Source organism: Sphaeramia orbicularis, chromosome 13, assembly GCF_902148855.1.
Source record: "Sphaeramia orbicularis chromosome 13, fSphaOr1.1, whole genome shotgun sequence".
Lineage (NCBI taxonomy): Eukaryota > Metazoa > Chordata > Actinopteri > Kurtiformes > Apogonidae > Sphaeramia > Sphaeramia orbicularis.
Genome location: NC_043969.1, coordinates 9,722,401 through 9,749,868, shown reverse-complemented (window position 1 = coordinate 9,749,868; position 27,468 = coordinate 9,722,401). Strand labels below are relative to the sequence as shown.

At 39.7% G+C, this 27,468-nt stretch overlaps 1 protein-coding gene across 1 annotated transcript; it reads left to right on the top strand.

The window, feature by feature from the left end:
• The first annotated feature begins 431 nt into the window (after window positions 1-431).
• gjd1b (gap junction protein delta 1b) lies at window positions 432-27,468 on the top strand. Its single transcript, XM_030151679.1, has 2 exons — window positions 432-1,652; window positions 20,529-27,468. Exons 1-2 carry the CDS (start codon window positions 1,582-1,584, stop codon window positions 21,373-21,375), a joined length of 918 nt encoding a protein of 305 aa, XP_030007539.1. The 5' UTR covers window positions 432-1,581; the 3' UTR covers window positions 21,376-27,468.

Below are 27,468 nucleotides of genomic sequence, written 5' to 3'. Positions count from 1 at the left end.
GGCTTTCTCTCCGTCAAACACTTCCCGTGTGTCTGTTCAGTATCTTCGCACAGGGCACTGCCCTCGTCTCTCTCTCTCTCTCTCTCTCTCTCTCTCTCTCTCTCTCTCTCCCTCTCTGTCTGTCTGTCTGAAAGGGTGAGTGTATGCATGTGTAAACTGCAAAGATCATCCTTGCCATTTGCACACATGTGAGAAGAGGAAGCTGATAGCAAAAAACATAAATGGAAGCCAAAAAAAATCACAAAGGGGTATGTGATGACAGGGAGAGTAGTCGAAAATGGTTTGTGTGGTGGTGGAGCAGTAAGAGAGGAGGAAGAGTGGGGGGGGTAAACACAGTGATGGAGAGTGAGTGAGAGGGAGAGAGAAGGGGGAGGAGCAGAGAGATGATTCCCCTCTCTAATCCTCTAGACACACGCTTGGTCTGGCTGCCTACTGGCTCAGAGAGAGAGAGACGGAGGCAGGTGGAGGACGCAAACGGAGAGAGAAACCAAGTGGGAAGGAAAATAACATGATGAAGGGAGGAGAAGAAAGGGAGGCTGCCTCTTGTACCACGCACTGAGAGAAACAGAGACAGAGGAGGCATCGAAGACAAGGAGGATTGGAGAAACCTTCCACACTCGCACAGCGTCTAGTGCAGAAAGGAGACAGTGGAGGAGGAGTGTAACGTTTCTGTCCAGCGCTTCCTGAACCAAACCAGGCAGGAGCGAGAGGTAACAGAGCAACAGAGCGAAGGGAAAAGGAGAGGGCTTCCTCGACAAAATTATTGGAAGAGAAGAGAAAGAGAGGAAGAAATGAAGAAGATGGAAGGAGGGAGAGTGAGCAGAGACATAAATACCTGGTTACTCAGGCTCACATGAGTGTATGGACCTGAGCCCAACCAGAGTACTACAAGATGCTGTCAAAGAGCAAGCGTGTGAGGGCGGAGTGTTAGTGTGAGGGTGATGGATGTCTGTTTGCACAAAGTACAGCTGCTTCTTGCAATTGAGTAAAAAGGACAGAAAGTGTTGATTGAGAGCAGAAGAGCACATTTAGGAGCCAGATGAGCACTGGTGTGTGTTAGCCCAGGTGTGTGTGAGAGAGTGTGTGTGTCAGTGAGAACATATTTGAAGTACTGACCAGCTGTTCAGGAGGTAAACAGGGTCATGCACACCTAGAGGAGGGGAACAAGACAAGAGGGAGGAAGAAAGGTGGCAAAATACACTCACTTGAGCAAGTGTACGGACCAAGAATCACATACTAAGAGTGGGTGTGCAGGCAGCTGGAACACAGACAAGCTTAAGTGTGAACAACTCAGGTGCATTTAGAGGTGTGGGTTTTATATGTGTGAGTGGTTAGGAGATGGATTAAAAGAATTACAGCCATAAAAAAAGGAAGGAGGACACAACCTGAGCTTCTTCAAGGCATCCCACTTGAAACCAGCTGCTCTCCAGTTTCAGTTTCCCACCTGACGCTGCCCCCTACCTCAATAAACCCAACAAGTGGACTTGGAGGCCAGAAAAAACCCCAGACATTAACACCAGCATTCGCTGATTAAGCGGTTCTGATTCCCTGCACATCAGTGGATGCCTCCACACTCCAACCATGGGAGAGTGGACCATCCTAGAGCGCCTCCTGGAGGCTGCCGTGCAGCAGCACTCTACTATGATCGGAAGGTGAGTGTTAATGATGAAAAGTTTGGGAAGTCATTGAACTGAAAAGAAGTACAAAATGTTCTGGTTTGTCTTTTGTGGATGTGTCTGTGTCTTTAAATATTTCCTCTGTGTGCGTGCATTGTGTAGTGTTTGTTTTTTTGTTTTTTTTTAACAAGACAGTTGTACTGCCTCTAGTCAGTGCTTCCTGGTCCAAAGTGGTTAATGGGAGGGTGAGGGGGGGCTTTAGCTTCTTTAATCCCTCAGACTGACATGATGGGAGGGTTAGGCATCCATGAGGGACACTATTAGCCCACACAGAGGCTTTGGATACCAGGGGATCTAGAGCAGTTAAAGTTAGACACTATTTCAACAATACAGCTCTTCTGCATTCATTCCCTTTTTTCATTTCTCTTAAACACGCTAATGTGAAGCCTATTCAGAAGCTGTTACACGTGTGCATTATTTGAGCCTCACCATAATGTCTCTCCACTCCTCTCCTTCCCTTTTTCACTGACAAGGATGAAGTCATTTCATAAAACCCCCCCTGCTTCTGTCACTAGCACAAGGTCATGGCAGTTATGTTTTATGCATTTTTCGACATGTGGAGATGTCTTGTATTTTAGTTTGAATAACTTATTCTTGTAGGCCGCAGAATGGGAAATTATTTATGACTGTTTTAGCCACAGATGCACATCAACTGAGCAAACAGTATTAAACATGATTTTACATCTAGTACAACAAATTCCAGACTTTGGGTTTTCGTGGGACTTGTAAAAAAACCACAGGTTCAGAGTGCGTTCATTAGAGATTGTATGAATTAGTAGTTTAAACCAATTCCCTGAAGCTACTGACTCACTCTGGCTAGTGGTACTGTTGAATTATTGAGTGAATAAATGTCAGCCAGTTTATGAAATAAATGATGTGCAGAAATATTCTTTTTTTGGCAGTTGTCTTTGGCTGACAAAGCCCTGAGTGGGAATTTTGCAGTGTTGAGTGAAAAAAAACTGAAGTGATTTTGTGTCTTGTTTCTGAGAGCAGCGAGTTGAACAGCCTGTTAGCATTATATCCTTTAGTGTTATGATGAATGATTGGTCAGCATCCGCTTGCCCTCATTCATGAGACAGTGGAAGCGCATCAGGACGACTAATCATACTGGCTGCAGGGTGTTATGAAGGGCGAGAAAGAAAAGAAAAAGAGGTTTGTTAAGGAGAAAAAGCCTAGTGGAAAGGACGGGAAACAAACAGAAAGATTCAGGAAGGCAGTTGAGAAAGAGAAGAGAGTGTGTGTTTGCAAAGGAGAAAGAAGCCGAACAGAATCAGCGTTCCAAGTGTAAGATGTGAGAGACAGGCAGCAGATGACGGAAAAAGAGTAAAAAGGCAGAGTACAGGCAAAGGGACTAAGAAGCAGTTATTCACAGACAAGCGAGCAGACACATGGCCTCAGTCTGCAGGGCGTTGGTAGGAAGCCAAGAAGTCTGTCTCGTCACGAGATGGTGCTGCATGTCATGACCTAAGCAGAGCAACCAGGACACCCCATGGCAAAAAAAGCCTCAGATCATCTTCATGCAGATTATACAGTATGTGTTGTCCAGACAGCTGAGATGTTCAGATAATGGGCAGAGTCAGCAGGAACAAGTTTTTGAAAATATATAAATTCACAAAAAGAAAGAAAAAAATATTGCAATTGTTTGGATAGATACTGTTTTATGAGCCATTATTGCATTGTATATATATTATGTATAATATTTTTTTGTGGGAGGAGTTATTATTTGCATTTCATCTCATATAAATGGAAAAAAAAAAATCAACAAAAACGTGTTCCCTTATATCTAAAGAGTATGATCTGTTCATCATGGCATCTCTGTAGCAATACAATACTTAATTTATAGCATTCCATTGTATTACATTTTATCTCAGCTGTATGTGATTTCAGATATAGTTCTGAGCCTTAGTTTCCAGCAGGCCTGTACTGTCTAACAAATATCTGCTGTGTTCCTTGGAAATTTCAAAGGCTACTCTCATCCATTAGCAGAAGACATTAAATGTGGATTTCACCAACTTCTACACAGTGAAAGGATGCTCTTAACCCTGTTTATTAATCTTTTTCATTTTGTTAATGGGAGGCTCTTCAAATCAGTAAGTGCTATTACTATTAATATGACATGAACCAGTCACACTTTAATAGCTGCATTTTTTGTGACAATCTGCACATTCCCATAGTGAAGTGCCATTTCTGCATCTGGCTTTTCAACAGCTCAGAACTGTCTAATCTGGGCCATCACTGCTGACATGAATTTTTATAAACGCACGCTAATGCTCCCTCAATCCTAAAACCTATTGGTCTCTCAGCTGTGATTTTGCACATCCCATTGGTCAGTGAAGGTGGCATCCTGCAGAAGGAAATGCTGGACAGGTTTTGTCATGCCCGTGTGTTCCTGAGGCAATGCCAATTCAATTCAATTCAATTTTATTTATAGAGCCCAGTATCACAACAAAGTCACCTCACAGGGCTTCACAAAAATTGCTGAATTGATAAAAAAAAACACAATGAGAACTAGAAAAGCACTCGGAGAGCACAGACCTCCGCCAAGGCAGATCAGTCCCCCCCCACCCCCCCATCACCACCAAAATTTATTCATTTGTTCTTTGTGCCAGTATCAACATTTCATGAAATTTTCAGCCAAATCTGTCCATAGCTTTTTGAGTTATCTTGCACACGGACAGACAGACAGACAGACAAACCAATGCCAGCAAAAACATAACCTCCTTGGCGGAGGTAATAAGCAAACAGTCAAGTAATCAGTTCGTAAACAGTTGGTGAAGTACATGGATCAAAGTCCTGGGCATCCCCTCTCCTTAGACCCTCATTCTCGGCAACGGAAAACTCAAAAAAACTCAGTGGGGAAAAGAGAAACCTCAGGCAGAACCACAGTGAAGGAGAGATCCACTCCCATGGACAGACAGGCTGTAAATGCAACCAGGACTGACGGACACCCATTTGCAGATGCCAGCGTGCGTTCTAACTGAGTCCACCATGACAACAGCCCACGGGCTTACGTCGATTCATCATACATGAATCACACATACATTAGCTGGAGTATAACACCATACATTTGTGTGAGAATACAGCACTTGACATTCACTTCTACCGTCCAGATTGCTGTGTGAGAGTAAACCTAAAACTTCAAGTGTGCATGTCAAATGTACTTTGATGAATTTCCGCCATGTCTGTGAGGATGTGTGTCTTTGTACACACCCTTGCTACCTTGAATTTGTTCCTACCATTATGGGCAGTGGGCTACGTGTAAATGGAACTTCTCTGGGTCCATCTGATGGACTGTGGGCTGCTGTGCCTGTTGGCATACACACTATCGCACCGTACCTAACTGCCATCACCACATCTCTCATGTCTCTGTGGTCTCACTCCTGTAGGCTAAAGTTCTTATTCTCAGCTGCCATTTGTCAGGATAGGGCTACAAAACATGCAAGTCCGTCCTCCCAACACCCTGCTATTGATCTCCTATAATGGAATAGGAAGTGGAGCTTGACTGAAGACAGGGCACTTAATGAAACAGTCTTTAGGCCTGTCCATTTGCAAAACAAATGGACTCAGTGGCTGCAGAGACAGGAATGTTAAGTGAGTGATTACAGCTGTAAGTAGCATATTGACTTTTTTGCCCATTAAAATAAACCTTGATAGTAATTAGTGGAGCAAATATTTATTCCTGTGGTGTGTTTCTTGATGAGGGAAGCATAGTTAAACACCTAGTAGAATATGTAATAGAAGTAAAAACACAAGCACTGCCATCGAGAACCTAGATGAATCTACACTCTAACAGGAGCTTCAGTGAATGTTGCCAGGTTTATGATAATTACTGTATTTGTGCAATAATTCATTCTCTGTCCGACGTGCAATCAGTAATGTCAAATGATAATTTGATCACCTTGTGACACTTCACATTAGAAGCTGTAATCAGTCTCGGATATCTCATTTTAATTCATTTCCTGACAGGAAAGTACAATATGGATCCCACGCCAATGTTAGCACGTCTCTCATGTTACCAGCCAATTACTGTATTTGCCCATTTTTCCAAACAATGTGTTTGTTGTATTAGTGTCTTTACAAATCTGAAATGGTTACTTTTCCTAAAAATACTTACAAAAAATATGGATCATTTTTATTAAGACTGACATCAGTATACCTGAAAAAATACGAAAAAATCTAATTTGACCACAAAGCCTTTATACCATGAATTTCTGTTGTAAGTTGCAACAAATATTTTGCACATAGATGTCCTTTTACAAGTCTGAACTCACAAGAATGTGGTTAGAATTTTGAAATCACCTTCAGATGTGACGACCTTAGATAATAATAATAATTAAAAAAAATAATAATAATAATAACAAAAAAAGTATTACTAAGTACTTTAAAAAAAGCCACAAGTTAAAGTCTAAAAATATGTGAAAACAATGAGTTACTTAAGTGACTCAGTTGCTATAGAAGCCTTTTACCATTCAGGTTTTCAGAATCTCTATAAAAAGATCTCCCCTCGTGTGTGCACTTCAGGTGATCAAGACTACATGCCCTCCTACACAAGCTGTGCACCTCAATCTCAACTTAGGGTAGCTAGCTCAGCGTGACTCCTCAGCATGGTTCCCCTGAGCCAAATGAGTGTTGTCACTCTGGAGCCTTCAGCTCATCCGTCATGGAAAGCATGAGTGTGGGTGTGTGTTACAAGCACTAAGTCTGCCCAGTAATACACAATGCACACAGTAAGCTGGAATCACATTTTTTAGCAAAAGGTGTTTACATGGACGACCTGTGTTTATTGACATAAATATCTCTGCTGTCACATGACCTTTAGATCATCATGCATTTATTTAGCAAATCCCCATGGAGTTCTTACAACCCCTGCGGAGATGATGGATGACTGTTTGTACAGCGAACCTCATCATAGAACATGTGCACTATGTTACAAGGGAAAAGGGAAGTTAGAGAGAAGCTGGTATGCTTCCTCACTTGTTCCCCTGAGAGATTGTTAAAAAAGAGACACTTATGCAAGGCCAAGTGAGAACCCCGACATCTATTCAGTCGCTTCCATTCTGTCCCTAGTTTTACACTTGTGCTATCCATATGAAATGACCCCCGGGATGCTGTCAGCTGTAATGTCAGCAGCATGCTGCCATAAGAAGCTGGTTATTAAAATGACCTCACATGTCCCGTGGGGAGATCATGAATCGCTGTTGGAAGGCTGATGCATATGAATGAAGCTGCTTGTCACACCACACCTGTAGAATAAATATACAGCATCTTCCAGCTGATAAAGTCTCAATTTATGAAAAGTAGGTTATTCTTGCAAAAAACAAACAATGTCAAACTTATTAAGGATGCAAAAGCATTGGCCTCTGATAGTGGGACTGATCTACTGTACTCTTCTTGGAAATCAGCCTCAGAGCAGGGAAGAGCTGCTGTGTAGCTGCACATAGGCTTTTATAACTGGAGTACTACAACCAGCCTCCATGGGGACCTCTACAAGGAGATGCAGAGTTGTAGCTGGGGGAGAAAGAGAAAGCTCATAATTATGCAGTCCATGCTCTCATTCCTTTCATGCTTACATCTCATATCCTCCATCCACTGTTTGTCTCAGCAGCTTATTTTTTCCTCTCCTTATCCTTATAGTCCACATACGCTGGGTCAGTGTTGACGTGTTGGTGGTATGCTTATGGATTAGTCAATAATAATACAGCTCCCATTGGAAAGTGTGTGCATGTTTATCAGATGTGTTGAGGGAATAATCTCGATGCTTAGATTTCAACAGTGTTTAATTTTTTTACATTCATGTATAGTTTAATGTAACAGTAAATCATGATAGACTTTGATAGAATACTGACCGTAGGAAATTGTTAGCATCACTATGTATGGGAGATAATACAAAGTAATCAATAGGGTATGTGGAAAACAAAGAGGCAGAATAGATATTTAGTTTAGATCATTTAGGGGGAAAAAAAGAGACATGATTATGTTACAAGTTATATGATCAATTTATAATTACTGGATATGAAGGGGGCTTGGTGGGTGGATAAATATAGAGGGATTAAAGCAGGCGAATAGGTCAGAGGTCAGACAGATTTCACCTTGCAGGGCTTCATGGAGAAGCTGTCTCTGGCAGGGTGACTCAGCAAGGCTTATAGGTTTAGTGTTAGCACCTCGCTGGAGGACAGAGCAGGTCAGTGTTAGAATGATACTGGAGGGTTAGTTTAACCCAGACATTACCTTATGCACACAAACACCGGACAGCCAGCCTGCAAAAATGACTCTTCTGCTGCATTTACCTAAAGTTAGTTAAAGATGTTTGTAACTGAAAAACAATGACTGTTTATAAACTCCACGAAATCAATACTGACCCAGGTTATAATAAACTAAGAATAAAATAACAATGTCAGACTAAACTAAGCTAATTGAGAACTGCAACACTAAATATAATGAAGTACTGTTGGTAACGTCAGCCTTAGTTGTTTTTGCTGGTGTAAATGATTCATGGCTTAGAAGAATGTGGCCTTTAATGGCGTTCAATGGTCTACATTCTTCAGGTTCAACAAATCAAGGCTAAAATGAAATTTAAATTAAAACAAAAAACATACAATTCCTCAAAATAGAACTACTAGAAAATAAGTACATCTATTCTGAAATCAAGTAACTAAAAAAACAAACTGACTGAACAACAAAACAAAACTAACGCAGCTAAAGAATCAATTAAATTATGAGACTAAAATGAAAAAAAAAAGGCCAGCGTTGATCTGTTTGCTCTAAACCAACCCTGCAGCTGTTGAAGGTTTCTCTGTTGGATCTCATTATGTGTGATTGTCTCAGATACAGACGGTTTGATGACTATCAGCATTTCCACGTGAGGCTCATAAAGCTGATGGACAGTCTCGTTTAGTTTGACTGATTAGAATGTTTTTCTCTTGATCTGCAGATAAAGCCCTTACTCCACATCTATGTTTTCCTTCACTCTGCCTCTTCATTTTTTCTGACTGTATCTCGCTCTTTGAAGATAAAAAGGATGTAGTCTCCTCTGCTTCCATTTCTGGCTCTGTTTTCAAACTTTAAAGCCAATGAAGAGCCACTTGCAGACACTTCAACTTTATTTTTCTCCCTTTGAGCATGAGCGCACCTGTAGCTACAGTGTAGTTGGTAAATGTATGTGTTCTAATTGATTCATGACAAGATATTCGGTCTATCATGAAAAATGTTCTTTTAAATTACACATGAATTACCCTAAAGCCTGTCCCATCTTTCTACCAGCACTTCAATTCAGCATGTATTTGAGGAGCTGACACTTGTAATTATGGAAATGTGGCGCTGCCAGGCCAGAAAAACAAAAATGGATTAGTTTCATGTAATGACATCAAAGGTTTATTGTTCCATCTAAGATATTCTCATGTTCTGAAAAAGTGACATTCACGCTACAACAAAAATGTTTTCATGCTACAACAAGATGATTTTTATGCTCTAATGACATAAAAACTTCTCACATCACAATAAACTTCTCTTTTTTTTAATATGTTCAGCTTTTTTCTTTTTCTGGATAAGCACCAAACTAGCAAGGGAAAATATTTGATAATATTTTTTTATGTCTGTAAAGAGAATGTCAAATACTTTAAGCTTTCAGACAAGAACATTTTCACATCTGTGCTTGTAACTGATCCTTAGGTAAAATATTACTGTTTATTCATGATTTATGAGTTGTTTTATGGTGTTCTCATTCCTTGGCACTGACCTACATTTCTGATTATAGTTTAACTGTAGATTATCTAATATATATTTCATGACACAAAACAAGCAAAAAAACCAAATTACTTTCTGTAGTTGTCTTATCATGTTACTACAACTATGCATTTATTCTTAAACCATTTTAAACCTGGAACTGTACTTTGACATCATCACATCACAGATTTGTTTCTTGTCTCAAAGCAATATCCAAAATAGGTCAAATAGCAACAAAACCCTGGCATTTGTGACCTTTTTAGGCTACCCCCCCCCTTATGAATCAGCATGTACACAGAGTAACTGACTCAACATGAATAAAAAACCATTAGTGCACACCAGCCAAACACCTTACACCTCGCTAAAACACACACCATCTCCTCCAGGACCGACATACTGTAAGGAGGCATCTGATTCACTCCTCTTCACACATGTGCACACACACTCAACCAGATGGTCATCCAAATATACAAGCATGTGCGTAAGCAAAATTGCAGCGTGGTTGCTATATTTGTTCATTACTCACAGGCATAAACATACACATAGGCACACGCGCTCACACGCACGCACACGCATGTTGCCAAAACTGTCAGTGGCATCATCTCTGCAGCTGATCATAGAAGCAAGCTGACAGAGTGTGACAATGCATTCACACCTCAGTACACACACATACACCCCACACACATGATCCCATTCGCAGATTCTTCAATTAAGCAGTGAAGTCAAGCTGCAGGGGCTGTGTTTGACTCTCGGCAATATGGTGTGTTCACACTGCTCATGTAGCCAATTATGAAAAAAATGCTACTTGGGAGACAGAGCTGTAATGTGAAACAGAAACAGATAAATTTAGCCTCTCACAACCTGTAGAATGAAAACAGTGAGACTCATACGGTTTGTTGGCTGCTATTTTGAGGAGTCTCCCAACAGGCTTTAGTGTGACAATGCGAGAATATGACGCTGCATTCATGAATATCCCATCGATGGTGGATGAGCATCTACTAAATATCCCATGAGAACCAAGACTTGTAGGGAATTCAATATTTGATGCGTACTATACAGTGATTTATTGCTCATCTAACCTTCATTTTCGAAGGATCATTGAGAACATGCCCTCATTTTTGCAGCATAAATGCATATAAATTATAAACACCTGCAGTGGAATATTTTAATCCTAGTTTTATGTTGACCTTGGCAGAACTGTTTTTTGAATGTTTTACAGTGTTGGTGTGTGCAGCCCAAAAAACTACAGTAATGTCTGCATAATTAATCACATGGATGTGTCATATATTGGTAATGGGACAAGAAATATAGTTTGAGAAATTTAAGAATGTTGTGTATAATGGCATGTAGCCACAAAGACCTGTATGAATAAATAAAAATCGTTTTCTCTCACTGTTCAATATGAGGATACCATGATGGATGGACTAACTTGTTTAACTGTCACCAGTAATGAACCAGTTAACTGGACATCATCAGCCTCCACTGTTTAAGAGTGGAGGCAGGAGTGTATTTTAGTAAGACATATCATTTACTTTTTCTGAGATCAAGAATATTTTTATTCTCAAATAAACTATATTTCTTGGAAAAAATACATGACAACAAAGCAAAATAATCTTTGGGCGTGTTTAGCATCCGTGAACATGAAGACTAATACTTAGACGTGTTGGTTGTGAAGCATTTATACATAACATACATGCAAACTACATTTCGACACATGGTTTCATGTTTTGATACACTTGATGTTTTTTTTTTAATCTCTAGTTCACTGAAAAAAATTCAAAGCTAAAAATTAAACATTAGCATTAGAATTCATATATACTTTCTGTTAATTTTATAATAATTCTGAGTTTCCATTTTATATACTTTGTCAGAAGCTTTAATTTCAATTTGTCCATAAGACTATGAAATTGTGTAACTTTTTTTAAATTTTCAAACAAATACCATAAATAGGGCTTTTATCCTTTTCTCCTGGACTTCCAGTGTTACCAGCAAATCAGAAACCCTGTATAATAATAGCTGTGAAATTATATTTGTCAATTAAATGCATTTGGGATATTCCCTGCGATGTGCTGCCTGCTTGTGTGTCATGGAGGCTCCCTGCATGTGCCAGTGCAGCTGATTTGGGCTGGATCTTGGCACGGGTGAGCCACATTGGGTGGGGAGTTGGCACGGACACGCCGGCCCTAACTCAGGATTGTCCAAAACCCACCGATTTAATCCGGATTACGCCCATCATTTCCCTCTATCTCTTTTTCTGTATTTCCCTCCATTGACCCCCCTCCTGCTTTCCCGCCCACACATTCACGCTCTTCCTCTTTCCAACTGCTCTTTCTCCTGCTCATGCCTCACCCCTACATCACGACCTTACAACACCCCCCCCCCCCCCAAATAAAAAGGAGCCTCGACTAGGTGGTGTGTTACCATGGTGACCATGTATGTCACATCTTTTCATTTCTACCAACGATCTGCTCTTAATGATCACAAAGAGACCAAGCAGATTTTAGAAAGTCTATTTTTAATGTTTCCCATTTAACTCTTAAGTTGCCTAGGTAACAGCTGCCTTTTCAGACCCTCCCAAACAGTGTGCTTATGAAGTGGTGCGCTGTTAGTGAAAATCTGTCATTTATTACTGAAAATGCACTTAAAAAACCTCTTACAGTCCTAAAAAATGAACTGAGTGAACTGAGTAGACCCACACTGACTTTAAACACACAACTGTGCACTTCCAGCCAGTGTGTAAATGTGAATTTTCTGCCCAAATAGAGTAAGGAACTTTATCAATTTATCTCCTGTTTGAGACAGTCGGTACACATTCATCAGCTCAGCGCTTAAATACCTCTGAGTGTGTGTGTGAGAACAAGAGAGATGGATGGTATTAGAATTCCATTTCAGCAGCTTACAGACCCAGGATTACATGACTTAGAAGACTATACCATAATAAAAACCGTATTGTTGCAGAAATATAGGCGGTGTAGACCTAGTGCGAGATGTAAAAGATGAACAGATGGTTGTGTTTCTAAGTGTATGGTTATATTGTGTTATAAAGGAAACATCATTTTGAAAGGTGAGTTATACAATAATAATGCTGAAATTCATTTATAATAATGATTAAATATACCTGTTCCCCAGTAATGCTAGATGGGACATGTACCAGAGACTTTCAGTCATCTTATTTGGAGGAAAATTACACATTATATAGAATGTGAGTCATAACCAAGAGATTTGCGCTGTGTAAATATAATATTCACCCACAAATAACTGTATTAAATATGTAATATCTCAAATTTCTGATCTGTATAGAAGACTTGATTAATGGTAACAGCTGTTTCAGATGTAGGATCCATATTTCCCTCTTGTGATCGTCTTGGGAAATGGATTAAAATGAGATCTCCTAGACTGATTACAACAACAAACACCAAGTGTCGCAAAAGGATCAAATTATCATCTGTTTGCGAATGACTGGACATCAAGTAGACAGCAAAATTATCACACAAATACTTAAAATAATTATTGTGCATCTGGCTACACTGCTGTTCCCTATAACTAATGCAAATTGTGTCCAAATTAACTGCTTTTCAAATACTTATCTAAAGAATAACAATCAAGGAAAAAAATCATCAAAAAATCTGAAGTGAACTAAACTGAACCTGAGAAGCTCTAAAGCCACCTGATTGGAGTCTGAAAGGTCTTAGACTAGACATAGGTAAAACCATTTCCTGGTTAGTATGATAGAAATTCATCTTCATCTTCCTCTGGGCGGATGGCACTAACACCCGGCAATGTCAGACACAATCGGCTTTGTGCCGCCCTGCAACAGCTGGAAGAGTGTGTGTATGACTCTGATTAAAATGTGTGTGTGTGCACATGTGCATAAAGAGGTGTCCTTAGCGTGCGAGTGGAGAATATTCACTCTGCGATGCACGATGTGGGTTTACAGTATCTACCTATGTCTATGTATGCATGTGTGTTTGGTGGCGGTGGCCATGCAAGATAAAGGTCTGACAGCAGGGGAGAGTGCAACCCCCTCACTCCTTCTGTCACTGGCCTGGAGCACCGGAACGTCCCTTCTGGCTGTGTGGGTTGTGTGTGTCTTTGTGTGTCTCTGTGGACTCCACTGTCAGGTTGGACACAGCTTGCTGCCAAGTAACCTGCAGTGATCCATGAGCTATTGATAAACCAGGATAAACTGAGACTATGAGAGAGAATGACAAGTGTCCATCCATAGTTGATGTGACAGGATCACAGTCAAAATATTAAGAGGAAAAAAGAAAAAATAAGGACACGAAAAGCAGGATAGAGGTGTTGATAAATGCATCCATCTCTCCCCCTCCATGTCTGTTTTAGGTGATCTCTTCTTACTTACAATACCAAAACATCTCCAAATTTTCACTTTAATATCATTAAGAGTAGTCAAGAAAAACATTATTCAACTGGGAAGACTGAAAAATAACAATCAACCAGTGACTGCCTCAGCCTGTTACCAGAACTTTGTTTTTCTTAGTATTTTTTTGCTTCAGTTGTTGTGACGTGAAAAAAAGCTAATAATATATTACCATGAAGAAAGGGCTTTGAGGTTTATATATTTCTATTTTGGTTTTTTTAGTCTCTCTGTTCAAGTGAGCTCTCTGTGTGTATATGCAAATATTTGATGTTATGTAACATCTTTGTTATTGGTGATATTTAGAAATGTAGATTTTCTTACACCTACAGAAAGAGGCATGTTTCAATAACGTATTGTTACTTCCGCCAAGGAGGTTATGTTTTTGCCGGCATTGGTTTGTCTGTCTGTCTGTCTGTCTGCAAGATAACTCAAAAAGTTATTGATGGATTTGGCTGAAAATTTCAGGAAATGTTAATACTGGCACAAGGAACAAATGATTAAATTTTGGTGGTGATCGGGGGGCACTGATCTGCCTTGGCAAAGGTCTGCGCTTTCCGAGTGCTTTTCTAGTTTTTACTGTATTCTTCCTGTAAGGGTCCTGAATCCTACCCTAACAGTACTGTCTGTCAATTTTTGGTCTAGTGACATATGTGAATGGTCATGAGAGAACTGTTTTGTTTTTTACATTATAATTTATGCACTTATCCAATTTTATTTCTAAAGTTAATCTCCATTGACAGAGGTCATATCTCCTATTATATTTGATTAATAAAACTAAAACTTTTGTGGATTTGGATCATTTTTACACCCTTGATTTTTTCATCAACTACTACTAGACTTCATGAGCTGTATGCAAAGAAGGGGTTGGCATGGCTTCAGACCTCTGATGTCCCACATTCCAGATTTTTTCAGCATCTGGACCAAACAGAAATGCAGATACAGATGTTAGTTTTTGAAACAGAAGGTGCAGCATGGGAAAGCTGATTGGTGGGTTATTTAAAGACAGAAACTAGGGGATAAAACAATGAAGGATACCAGAAAGCAACAAACAGTGGTAGCAATGAGGTGTAAAGGAGGGCACGCAGTGGTTTGAGATAAGCAGAGTGACACAGAGAGGTAACAGGTATTGATGGAGGCTAAGGGTGAGGCTCTAGATTGGATTATCAGGTCAGTCATAACATTAGACTTGTTTACATCCCTAAGCAGCTGACAGACTTGTCTTCACTCTCTAGAGGTTGGTGTTACAAGCTGCTCTTTCTACCAATTATCATTCATTATTTCACCCACACTCCACCCTCACACTAAGATTATGAAGATAAAAGTCAGCATTTATTAATCACACATTTTATCTTTTTGATTAAAACTTAAAGGAATAGGAACATCCCATCTTTTTAATAGAGTATAATATTAATTTGGAATTGTCCATGTGCTCCCTTCTTATTAAAAGAATCAGACAATAGTAAAGGCTTCTATAGTCTTTTTTCCCCTCTTGCCTCAGACACTAAATCTATTTTTCTTCTTTAAATTATCCTCTACACGGTGGCAGAACTTGGTTTGCTTCAGTGGCATGATTAGTCGTTTCAGTGAATTTTCCCTGAGGCTCTGCATAAGAAAACTAGCATCATGCTCTTTCAGGCACCTAAGCCTCACTCTAACTGGTACAACAAATCTGCTCGCCTCCTTAGCTCAAACATGCTGTTTTTTAGTCTACCCTAGTCGGCACACTTCGCTCTCGTCGTCTCCCTTCATGTTCTGCCCCTCGCCTGTTGCCGTGGTAACTAGCAGAGGGAAGTTGAGTGGAGGGGCGACTGAAGGGAGAGAGGGAGGAGAGATGAGAGGAGAAGAAGAAAGGAGGGAGGGGGGTTGTGTCAGGTTTCTGGGTAAAGTAACCATGGCTGATTTTTCACCACCCTTCTCTTTCTCCTCCCACTTCTTTTTATCTCCACCAACACATCTTCTCTCCAAAACATTGTGCTTTTTATTGATCCAAGGACAATTATTTCCTGTCCTTTGCCCCCTCTTCTTCATTATCCTCCCACATATTTTGCCTGGCTAGGTTTAATTTCTTTTAATCTTATCTCCTTCATCTAGAGTTCCAGGACTTTCCACTTTCCAATCTTCATCTTAACCTTTGTCCTCATCTTAACCCACACCGTATGTTCTTTCAGTGGATACCATTCCATGTTCTTTACCTACTGAGCCACAAAAGGCCTCAATTCAATTTCATCTCCTTCATTCAAAAATACTAGCATCAACTCTACCAAGAGATTACTATCATTAAAATCAAGGGAACTGGCTGTGAATGGCATTCCACGTTCTCTGGAAGTTAAATAATGCAATCAGCTGCAGCAGCAACAACTTCAGTGAATGTGCTTATGTGCGTGTCTGTGCAATGCATATGGAGAAGGCAGATGGAACTGGATTTCTCCCATCAGAGGCAGATATGTTTTCCATGCTACTGTCCACATTTAATTTTTGACATTTAATTGCACAGCCTTAATGAGAGCGTTGTGCATGACAAACGTCCCCTTACAAGGTACATACGGTCACATAATGAGCAAGAGACAGAGAGAAAGATGTTGAGTCGGGAGGCAATTTTTGTTGTGTTGGCATAATATTTTTTGCGTAATCACCAATGCTTGTGTTGTAAGACTGGCAACACATTAGTCTAAAGAACAACAAGGACTGTCTGCTGTGAACAGAGGGTTTTAGTGTGTTGAGATATGTGTTAATATATGTGCCATCTGCATATTTAAGAAATATGTACACACAGTAAAGCTATGTTTAATTCTTGTCCATCTGAAATATGTTGTTGACTTTTTTCAAAATCCACAAATATTTACTTTACAATATTACATTTGAGAGGATAAAACTAGCATATGTCTTCCTCAGTAACTTAAACTCCATTTAAAGCAACTGTTAATTTACAGATAATCCATTAGTTCCATTCATCGGTGTTCTGAAAGTACAATAAATGCACAATATACACTTACTGCATAATAAAGTGTGCACAATGCTCCCTAATGATTTCAGAGACAATTAGTGGGTGCATAAAGTGGACTTAAGAATGGTGTCTGACATTTTAGTGAGAAACCACCAGCAATTTAAATGTCTTCTCTAAATGTTGCCAGGGTCAACAATCACAATGTGGATGTTATTCTGACAGAAAAAGGGGAGAGAAAATGCCAAAGTGGACACTCTGGAAATGAAAAGAAAAGGAATGGGAAAAAAAGAAAAAGAGGAGAGGCACTAGAGATGAAAGAAAAAGCAGGTGGGGATTTCTGTGTGCGGTATGATAATCTAAAGCTATTCGATGGCATTAACAAAAAGAAAAAACCTAATGCAAGAATCCTCCCTTGGCCCAGCCACAGATTACAGCAGTGGGTTTGCGTGTGGAAGCCATTATATAATTCATTCTCTATGATGAGATTTTCCTCCATTGCTGGTTTTTCTTACTACCCCCTCTTTCTCTCACACTGTCCCAGCACTGGCAGGTTTCTCTTTTAATTTAAGGAGAAGATGTCCACACTGGGTTTTTTGGTGACTTTATAATCTTTTTATCCCTGTCTGGAACTAATTCATCTTAAACTGCAATTTGATGTCTTCTTTCAGTACCAAGTCAGTTTTGGTCTCCTCAATGTCTGATTCACATTTTGTTACACAAAAACATCAGGACTTGTGTTTAATATGTGAATATATATGTGTACTATACATGCACGTGCGCACATGTGCAAACATTTTGTGCAATACTGTCTCGCTCTGGCATTGTGAATTCTCTGCTCACTAAGCTCCTTAATGGAGTCACTACAAGGGCAAAAGCATTTTCATTTTTTTGCATTTATTTTATTCCTGCCGTCCATCCCTCCCCTCCACATGCCAGCTGATCACAGGTGGGCGGATCAGCAATAAGACTTTTTCATTACAGGGGTCAACAGCGGTGACCTGCTGTTTTGATGAGAGGTACATGTGAACTGCACGCTGTCAGACTCTGGAAAGGATTAACTCTGCCCTTCGACTCCACATCTGCGCCACGCAAGACTGGCAAAGCTACTGTGCCATTGGTAGATTACCCTTCACACAGCCAAATGCCATCTAATGATTATCTGGCAATGTCTAAGGTGCAGTTGCATGGACCTCCCCCTAAATCCACTGTCCGGTCAATGACAATAGTGTCCAGATATACTTGTAAACCATCCACCAGTTCAGTTTTATGTGACACATTTAGACTGGCTGCATAAAAGCCATATCTTCTTTTTCTATGAAATTAAGTGCACTGCCCAGGGGTAAATTCGTGCAGCAAATATTGCTGATTTTATCTAATAAATCAGGATTTGAATATATAAGCGGATGTGGTTAGAATAGAGGACATGGACAATGCTGGATTTAAATACATTATTGTCCACTGCAATCAGTGGAGAATGTATATTTCAGCATAGTCCTTGTCTTTGTTTGTCTGTATGTCTGTAAGTCCAGTAAATGGTGTTTACTTGTGACAAAACTAATAGTTTAGTACTGCCTGAATGAACATTATGAGGAGTGCAAATACACAGTTTAAAAACTAAGTGTGAAAGATTGTTTCCTGTATCATGTTACTGAGATTGCTTTAGTGTGTTTTATCGCGGGAGAAGTGTATCTGATATCAGTGATGATTAGAATGATCTGTGATTTAAATGATCTCTGTAATTAAGTGATATCATTGAAAGCCTTGACATCCAGATCTCATCTACATAGGTCACATTAGATATTAAAACAGTAATTGTAAGCATGCTGCATGATTTTGGTGCAAACGCAAACACTTTTCTACTCTGCCTAAATAACAGAAAATAAAGAACTGGGTTTTTTATCACCCTATTTGAAGTTTAAAGGCTCTGTGTTTTGCCTATGACCTTTTCTCAGAAAGTAATCATCAATCCGCCCAAATGTTGTACTTCCTATCAACACTGCCTCCAGAGCCATTTTTATATGTCACTATCTATTGACTTGTATGTAATCAAATCCCATAAATCCGCAATGAATGTAACCAGGTCAGGTTTTGATGGGCAACTGTAATAGCATGCACACACACTCTGGATTCTCATGAAGTAATGACAGCAATTTATCATACTGTTATTCATGAGATTATCATTAAAATTCTGATGATGATTAGTGAGAGCTGATCTTATGTATTTTGAACTCTCATGTATCAACACAATTTTACTACAAGGCATCAATCAACAGTGATGTTCAGACCCAGTCTACAGTCTTGTTCCTGACTACTTTAGTCACAGAGTACAGTGTGGGAAACAGGACTCACAGTGACAGAGCAAAAAGATCGCTATCTGAAGTACTTGCATTTTCTCAGATTTAAAAAATAAATGAGGGACGAGCAGAGCAAAAAAAGAACAAAGAGTAGGAAGTATGTAAGAGCGGAGAAATAGAAGCACGTTCTCTATTTACACTGTTTCTAACGTCACAGAAGTACAAAGATGTTATTTGAGGTGCTTCAGTGCATGCATTTGTGTACAAAAACAGAGTGAATTGAAGCGAACCTAATTCCAGCTACAATAATCTCTTTACTTCTGTCCCATCAAATACAAAAATAGTGTCTAATCTGTTCATCTCAGTCCTACTTGTTGCTAAGGCAGTGAGGGGAAAGGCTGTTACTGTTTTTAACAAATCCCCCTACTGAGAGCTCCATTTGATTATGTGTTTACATTTAAATGTGAGTGTATCCAACTGAAGAGATGAGACTAAGCCAAAGGTTTCCATGTTAACTGGGACTAATGATGCAGATGCTAAAATTAGACAAGAAGATGCATCATCATCTTATTGTTTTTACCTGTAAACGCCCTTACAAAGCACACACAGATGGTATTTTGGGCTGTGTGTTATGTGGGGTGATGACACACTGAGGCCTGACTCATTACTGCTCTTCTTTGAGTGGCTGAACAGGCGGATAAATGAAATTTGAAGCACTCTTCTTCTTGGTTCTTATTAGGAGGAAGAGTGTCACTTAACAGTGACACAGTATCCTCACCATGCTCTTTCGCCTTTTTTCTGCTTCTGTGGCTGCTCTCTTGCTGGTTTTTGTGCAGAAGGAGTTCAAAGAAGCCCCCTGCAGTGCTTTCAATTTCAAATTTTCTATCCTGTCAACTTCAATCCTTGCATTTGCCTCCATACTTTACACTGTATGATTCATCACTTTCCCCTGTATTTTCCCCTGTAGTCATCATTAAAACCTGTTCACAACACATTATTCTTTAACCATGCATCCTAACCAGCGGCTGTTAATGTACTGACAAGACTACTTAGTGAATGAGTGTTGCTCTAACATATTAACAAGCACAAACACAAAACTATTTTGCCTGTTTCTGTGGTTCTTTTATCCCCGCTCAAATTTTGTTTGTTGGACTTTATTGTGTTTTTTTCAAAGAGAGACAGCCAGCAGGCTCTCAGTTTACTGCATATAATTTTAAAAATATAAGCTTGTTAGGTCAGTTCACTACATTCACAGTTTCATAACCATTTCTCATTTGAAGAGCTGCTCATGTATTTGATCATTAGATACATTTCTTGCTTCAAAATCTTATTACTAGTCTTTTATGAGCTCTTATCTTTGTTATGATTTTTCCTTTTTTCTTCTCATAATGTACAGTAATAGGGTCTCTACAAGAGAGGATATCACAGGACATCTCATCCATCATTGTACAGTAAATTATTAAATGCCTCTGACTGTATTAACCTCATTTATCTTTTTCTTTCTCCTTCAGGATCCTGCTGACAGTAGTGGTGATCTTCCGTATCTTGATTGTTGCCATTGTGGGGGAGACCGTGTATGAGGACGAGCAGACCATGTTCATCTGTAACACTCTGCAGCCAGGTTGCAACCAGGCCTGCTATGATAAGGCCTTTCCCATCTCTCACATCCGTTACTGGGTCTTCCAGATTATACTGGTGTGCACACCCAGCCTCTGCTTTATTACCTATTCCGTTCACCAGTCAGCAAAGCAAAAAGACCGGCGCTACTCCTTTCTGTACCCCATAATGGAGAGGGACTATGGGAGGGACGGGGCACGAAAGCTCCGCAATATAAATGGTATTCTCGTTCAGCACGGCGGAGATGGTGGCGGAGGCAAGGAGGAACCTGACTGCCTGGAGGTGAAGGAGATACCCAATGCCCCAAGGGGCCTCACCCATGGAAAAAGCTCCAAGGTTCGCCGGCAAGAGGGGATCTCACGTTTTTACATCATTCAAGTGGTTTTCAGGAATGCCCTGGAGATTGGCTTCTTGGCCGGCCAGTATTTCCTGTATGGTTTTAGCGTGCCTGGGATTTTCGAATGCGACCGCTACCCATGTCTGAAGGAGGTGGAATGCTATGTCTCTCGACCCACAGAAAAAACAGTGTTCCTGGTGTTCATGTTCGCGGTGAGTGGTATTTGTGTGGTGCTCAACCTGGCTGAGCTTAACCATTTGGGCTGGCGCAAGATCAAGGCTGCCATCAGGGGAGTCCAGGCACGCAGGAAGTCCATTTGTGAGATCAGGAAGAAGGACATGGCGCATCTGTCCCAGCCACCTAACTTAGGACGCACACAATCCAGTGAATCAGCCTATGTCTGACCACTAAGAGAAGGAGCTGTGTCCCATAAGAGTGAATGTGGAAGAGAGAGAATGAAAAATGTATGAGTTTAATTTATTGACCGTTGCTTGGAGGTCAAAGAGTATAGCCTCTCATATGGGCTGATGGACCAAAAAACCTCTGCAAGAGTTGAGAGCGATTAGAGGAAGAAAATTACAAAGCATGAAGAGGGCACAATTCTGCTCTGCAAACGAACATGATGAACAGATTTTGATCTCAAGGGAAGATATTCCAACTGCCATTTTATACTTACATTCTTTTTTTAACTAATTACTTTCTCCTCTGCCCCTCAACTCTTTGGAATAAAACCTCTAGGGGCTGAAGAGGGACACACCAGAGATGAGAAGAAGAGCGAACGGGAGTGAACAGATGAGAGGCTGTTTTGTGTTCTTTTGGGATATCGGAGGATGACAGGTGGTGCATCCCATGGTGCTTTTCTTCTGGACTGTGTCAGCATTAGTGAAAAAGTGAAGACCGGATAGGAGGTGGGACAGGGAGGATGAGTAGCAACATCATTAAAAGAGGAACGGAAGAACTGTCAAAGCCATGACACACTCTAGAGAACAAAGTTTGCAAGAGACTAGGAGGGAAATATTACACTGTTGGAAAACAAATGAAACAACCATGGAGGGAGAGAAGAGAGGGAATGTATTTCTTTTGTTTCCTCTCCTTGCCAGGGACTTGAAGACTGAAGCCAAAAAAGAAAGAGCTGCCTCTGAACAGTGTCAACTTCACCTCTCTTGGAACATCGTCACAAGCCAAAACCAAGAGAAAGACTGACAATGTTTATGTTTTGTCTCTTGGCAAAAAATTGCTTTAACACAAACAAAGCGAGTACCATAAACACTTTTTTTCTTTTCTCTCCCCAATCATTTTCTCTCTCTGCTCCACGGTTGGCAGCTATGTAGACACTGGGGGCTTCGGGTGACAGTAATGACCCTCACGGTTCTCCTGCTCCGTAAACCTGGGAGAGGAACTAATGAACAAATGGATAAACAGCGAGTAAACATCAGACTCTCCTAAAGCACAAGCCAAACATCCCTCTTTCCAGCATTCCAGTGTGCTCACAGACAAAGGAGAGAAAAAAGAGGTGAAGTAAGAAAGGGAACGAGAATTTATAGAGGGGAACAGATCATTTTATTACAACTTTTAAAAAAAATTTTATAAAATATATCACACAGACTTATGATATTTTTTCTTTTTGAGAAAACAATGGTGCCATCCTTGAGATATTTAATTATTGTTAAAAGTAACATAGAGTATATCATGGAAATATTATTTACCCATTTAGATTATATCCAAATAGATTTATTTATCTTTGTGGGTGGGATGGGTGGGAAAACATGTTGCTGTTTTTCAAATGTATAAACTGTCTGTCTTTTTTCATTTTGTTATTAAATTAAATCTCTCACCGATGGAACTGATTAATGACATGTACGGGGGTGGGAATAAGGGACAAGATTGTGAGCTTTGTTTCATATCGCGCTGCGGCTGTGCAACAGATTTTCTTATTTGCAGCTGTAAAGAAAGTTTTATCTTTAACTACAATTAAACACAATTTCCAAGTGTTGACAAAACAGACATCTTAGAGAGGAGAGCTTTAGTTTTCTGGAAAATCAGTTGCACAGCCCTGGGCAATTAAGGCCTGTGAGCCATTTGAAAAGGCATGTTTACTTGAAGAGATGTTTCCTGAATGATCAAGCTGTGTAACCGAGGAGCTGTAAGTCTCTAAGAACAGTTGGTGTTTTTGAATCTCAGTGATTTCATTTTGCTTTGCTTTTCTGACTGGATTTCAGCATGCATGCCTTGTAAGAGAATGAACGAAAAGAATGAAAAATGAAAGAAATAGAAAAAGACGACAGAAAGCGTTGCACCTTGATTAATGCAGACGAGTGGGAGAGTGGCAGACTGGAGGAACTCATGTTTGGATGAAGGCTGCATACCCAAATGCATAATTTCAACCTTTTAAACCTGTGAAACCAGAAGTAGGTAGTGTGCTGCACATGGTGTCATTCTAAAGAATTTTTATGTATTTAAATGACATGGATTTTAACACACTTGCCAGTTTTGCTACTGTTCATTATCATGATGCAAGCACAAACAGACAGGAACACAAAACATGCTAAACTCATCTGTGATCTCAAGATGGTTCATTGATCTTTTTTTTTTTAGATAAAATTCCTGTTTCAGTTTTATAGACCAAGACAGTGCTCATATGCTGATTATTATTTAACTTAGGGCTGATGCACAAATTCTTCTTAGACCTTTCCTATGAACTCAGTGCTCTGAGTGGCCAGGCATTAAGTGAGAATCCTGCCTGCGCTTGAACTGAACGGCCTTAATGTAGCTTGACACAGCAAAGCATACCACTGCCAGTCTTAGGGGTTTGATTTTTTATTATAGGACCCCCTTTTGTAAGAAAGCTAGTCAGTTAAAGTAGCTGTGTTGTATTTTGGATAAGTCCACATATCAGTATCTGTACTCTTTAACAACTCTCAGCAGATTGGGTCTAATTCTTTATAATAATAAATAGTAACAGGGAGGAAGATGAAGACAAAACTTTGTGACGTTCAGTGTTAAGGTTTTCAGTTTTGTTAAACTTTCCTTCAACTTGCCTTATCTGGTTACACTGCGATTAGAGGCATTCCTCACAATTCCTTTACACTTCCAGCGTCATTACGTTGTAGGGGAAAAAACAAGTGAACATCTGTTGCAACAGTGCCACTGATAGCCACTGATGTTTTCCCAGCTACAGAACAACCCTTAAACAGTACAATATACAAAATACTAAAAACTGGAAAAATACACTGCCACCAGAGTTACCATAAGTGTTTGAACTTTGGCAACAGCTGATGTTGTAGAGATGTCCTCAACTCTGCCTCTCCATTCACTCCCACCTATAATCTCTATGATACTTACAGGTGATTATCCCCAGATTTAGACTCCTCTGAGGATCTCCACAGGGCTCAATAGAATGGTGCAGTTTACAGTACGCTTGAGGAAGGACACCGACAGTGCACGCCAGAAAGGCTAATTATAGAGGTTGTGTCTTGGCCTCCCTTCATTTACTGAGAGCTTGGGCTTAAATACTGACCTTGAGATTTAGGGCCAAGCCAATGTCCTGCACTATACACAGCTCCTCCTGGAGAGTCACTGTACAGTACCACACTGATCCAATCCCCACAGCACAGATCACTGCTGGTGTCAAGTCTATTTTTGGTTCATGGTACTTGCACACATGTAGTGCTAATCTCAATGTGGAAACAGCAGTTTGAGTTCATTTTTGTCTCCCATTGTCTGGTTTCATTCAGGTCAAAAACACCCACATAACCAGCCATAAAGCTGTCCTGGTTTCTATGGTTTAGATTTATACAACATGCATTAGTAACAAAACTGTAAGTTGAAATGCTGTGAGCCTGCAGTTAGCCAGTCGACTGCTTTATAAGAGCAGGTCCTGCACCTTCCAACAGTCCACTACTCCCCACTGTCTACTTTTCTATTTGTCAATGTGAAATGAATTATGCAACTTTTTTTTCTCATTTGCTTATCTTTTTGATGTGTGAATTAATTTTGTTGTCTGTTGCTCTTTTGTGCAGTGACATATCAAAAAAGAAGATGTTTTCTATGTAAAAGAACAAAAAAGTTTTTTTTCAATGTGTAAAATCAGAAAACAAGCAGAAAAGTATGTTATATTTCTTCCCTTGCCAAAGTGATATGCAAAATTTTATTAATTTTCAACCGTTTTTTAAACTGCATGTGTTATGGCTAGAGTAAGCATGTTTCTATGTTTTCTTCAAAGGACTCTTTAAAGACAGACTTTTTTAGTCCAAAATCTTGAGCAAAACTATTACGTCTTGATGCCAAGTGTGTATATTAACAAGTTCCTTAGAGCCAGGCAGACAATAACAACTCACTGATGTTAGAACTACCTATTCCAGTAACTCACAGTTTCAGCTCCAAAACAATTTATGAAAAACTCCACAAAAACATATTACTCAGAATTTTGCACATAAATGTAAAATACCTTTATAATGTGTTGTAGAAGATGCTTAATGATCTATAAGCCAATCATTCAAATGATCTACTGTATAACACAGGGTACACAGAAATACAAGCATACAGGTAAAAGGATGGCACCACAAGATCTCAGAACATTCCAGGGTTTAGTCCCAGCACAATGTCCAACTAACTTATCATTTACCACCTCTACGATAGGATTAAATCTCAGAGAACCTTGTTTTTGCATACATTGGCAACTTTTGGAGAGTAGTACACTGATAATAGACTCAGGAAAGAAAACAATGCTGATCCTTTACAGTTTTGAGAGCTTTTTTAGTCAAAATGCTGTTTCTACATAAAAAACCCCCACAAGAATCATTTGATAGAAAAGGGATTAAAATGTCAGCATACTTTCCACTTACCATCATACTTTGTACTGTAAAGCCCTCACGAAAACTGTCTTCAAGTCTTATTAGTTTCCTGCTGGTGCTACTGAGGTAAAAACATTTATGAAGATACAGTTCCATCTCTTCAGCACACTACTACCCCACGTACCACGACTTATGTAGCAAAGCAGGTCTCCTTAATAATAGGCAAAGCTGTTACTCTTGACTGTTACTAACAAATGGACATGACCACAAAAAGCTTGTATAAATAATCATTTTCATAAGACACGCCACTTCCTTTGTATTGAATAATAGTAGCAAACAATTTGACACCTCAGGAATGAAGCATATTGAGCTGCTGCATTAAGATAGAGCTCACTGAGCTACAACATTGCTCTTTATACTGCCAAATTGACCTTAGATTAATTTAGTAATCACATTATGTAGCCAATCTGAAGGGCTGGTGACCTTTCAGATCAGTAGTTATGGAAACATCCCTTTTACACATTGAAGGGCTTCTTTCTTACTATTAACAAAAAGCCATAGTTTAAAAAAAGAAAGAGGTTTCCAGCTTCAGACATTGTTGTAGAAGTATAATGTATACTCCCAGTTCAAGCTAATGACATTCATAGACATGGAGTTAATTAAGAGATCATTTTTGCATTTAAATTGAAAATTAGACATGCTTTTTAAACAGTGTTTAACTGAATGAGACAAATTTCAGCTTTTAAAGCTCCTTGTCCCAGATGTTCAGCTTCAATTTTCATTTTACTCTGTGAAATAAAAATGCTCCCTTTCCCCCCCACAGCCCTGTCTGATGTTGCTACGTCTGTCCTGTCGGTGAGATTATAACCGTTTCAGGGTTCAGGAACAACCTCTCAACCTCTTACTAATCTGTTAGGATATCAATTGTGATTACTTCATCTAATTACATAGAGTGGCAGATCCAGGCAGGACAGAATTTAAACCACCATCCACATTTGACTAAATCACTCTGTGCATCTCTCTCACCAGTACTGCCACATCTCATGGCAGCAGGGCTGGAGATGGAGGAATATAATCTGACATGGCTTCAGGTGGTGTCTTGTAAAGCATAGCTACATTAATTTAATTTAGATCGTCAAAGAAGGCTAAAAAAGAAGAGTCATGAACAAGACACACGGGAAGCAATGGCTTTTAGCTGTTCAATATCAGTGAACTCAGGTCCACCACTCACTCTTCACTTCTCCAAAACCAGCACCTCTTAAGCTTTGACCAGATTCTTTAACTGCTAAGATGTGTGTCTTTTAACTGTGTGAGAGGCCTGTTGTTTAAGTGAGAGGATGAATCCTAAACAGTGATGTTTCAGGGCAGTGGGAGAGCAATGTCACATTTAGCCAATATTTGGCACCATTATGGTGATTAATATTTTAAGGGATCAGAAAGGGAAAATAATAACAAACCTTAGCCCTAGAAATTTCAGCTTAGCTTCAACAGAACATGTCATATGTGACATCTTTACGGATGTAAAAACAGGAACGAAGAAACATGGTCAAACACACACACATACACTTTGTAATCTGAAAATCTGTTGTTTCACACTGCAGATTTTATGATGTACCTGACGGACCTTCATTTGAAGGTTCACTGTATATTTATGACTGGTGTACTGTATGTAAAGACTGAATAAAACCTTGAATGTTACATCAA

Excerpts from the sequence above, each read along its gene's own strand:
- gjd1b (XM_030151679.1), top strand. The coding sequence starts at position 1,582 with ATGGGAGAGTGGACCATCCTAGAGCGCCTCCTGGAGGCTGCCGTGCAG. Across the intron at positions 1,653-20,528 it reads CACTCTACTATGATCGGAAG|GATCCTGCTGACAGTAGTGG; the intron begins GTGAGTGTTAAT and ends TTTCTCCTTCAG.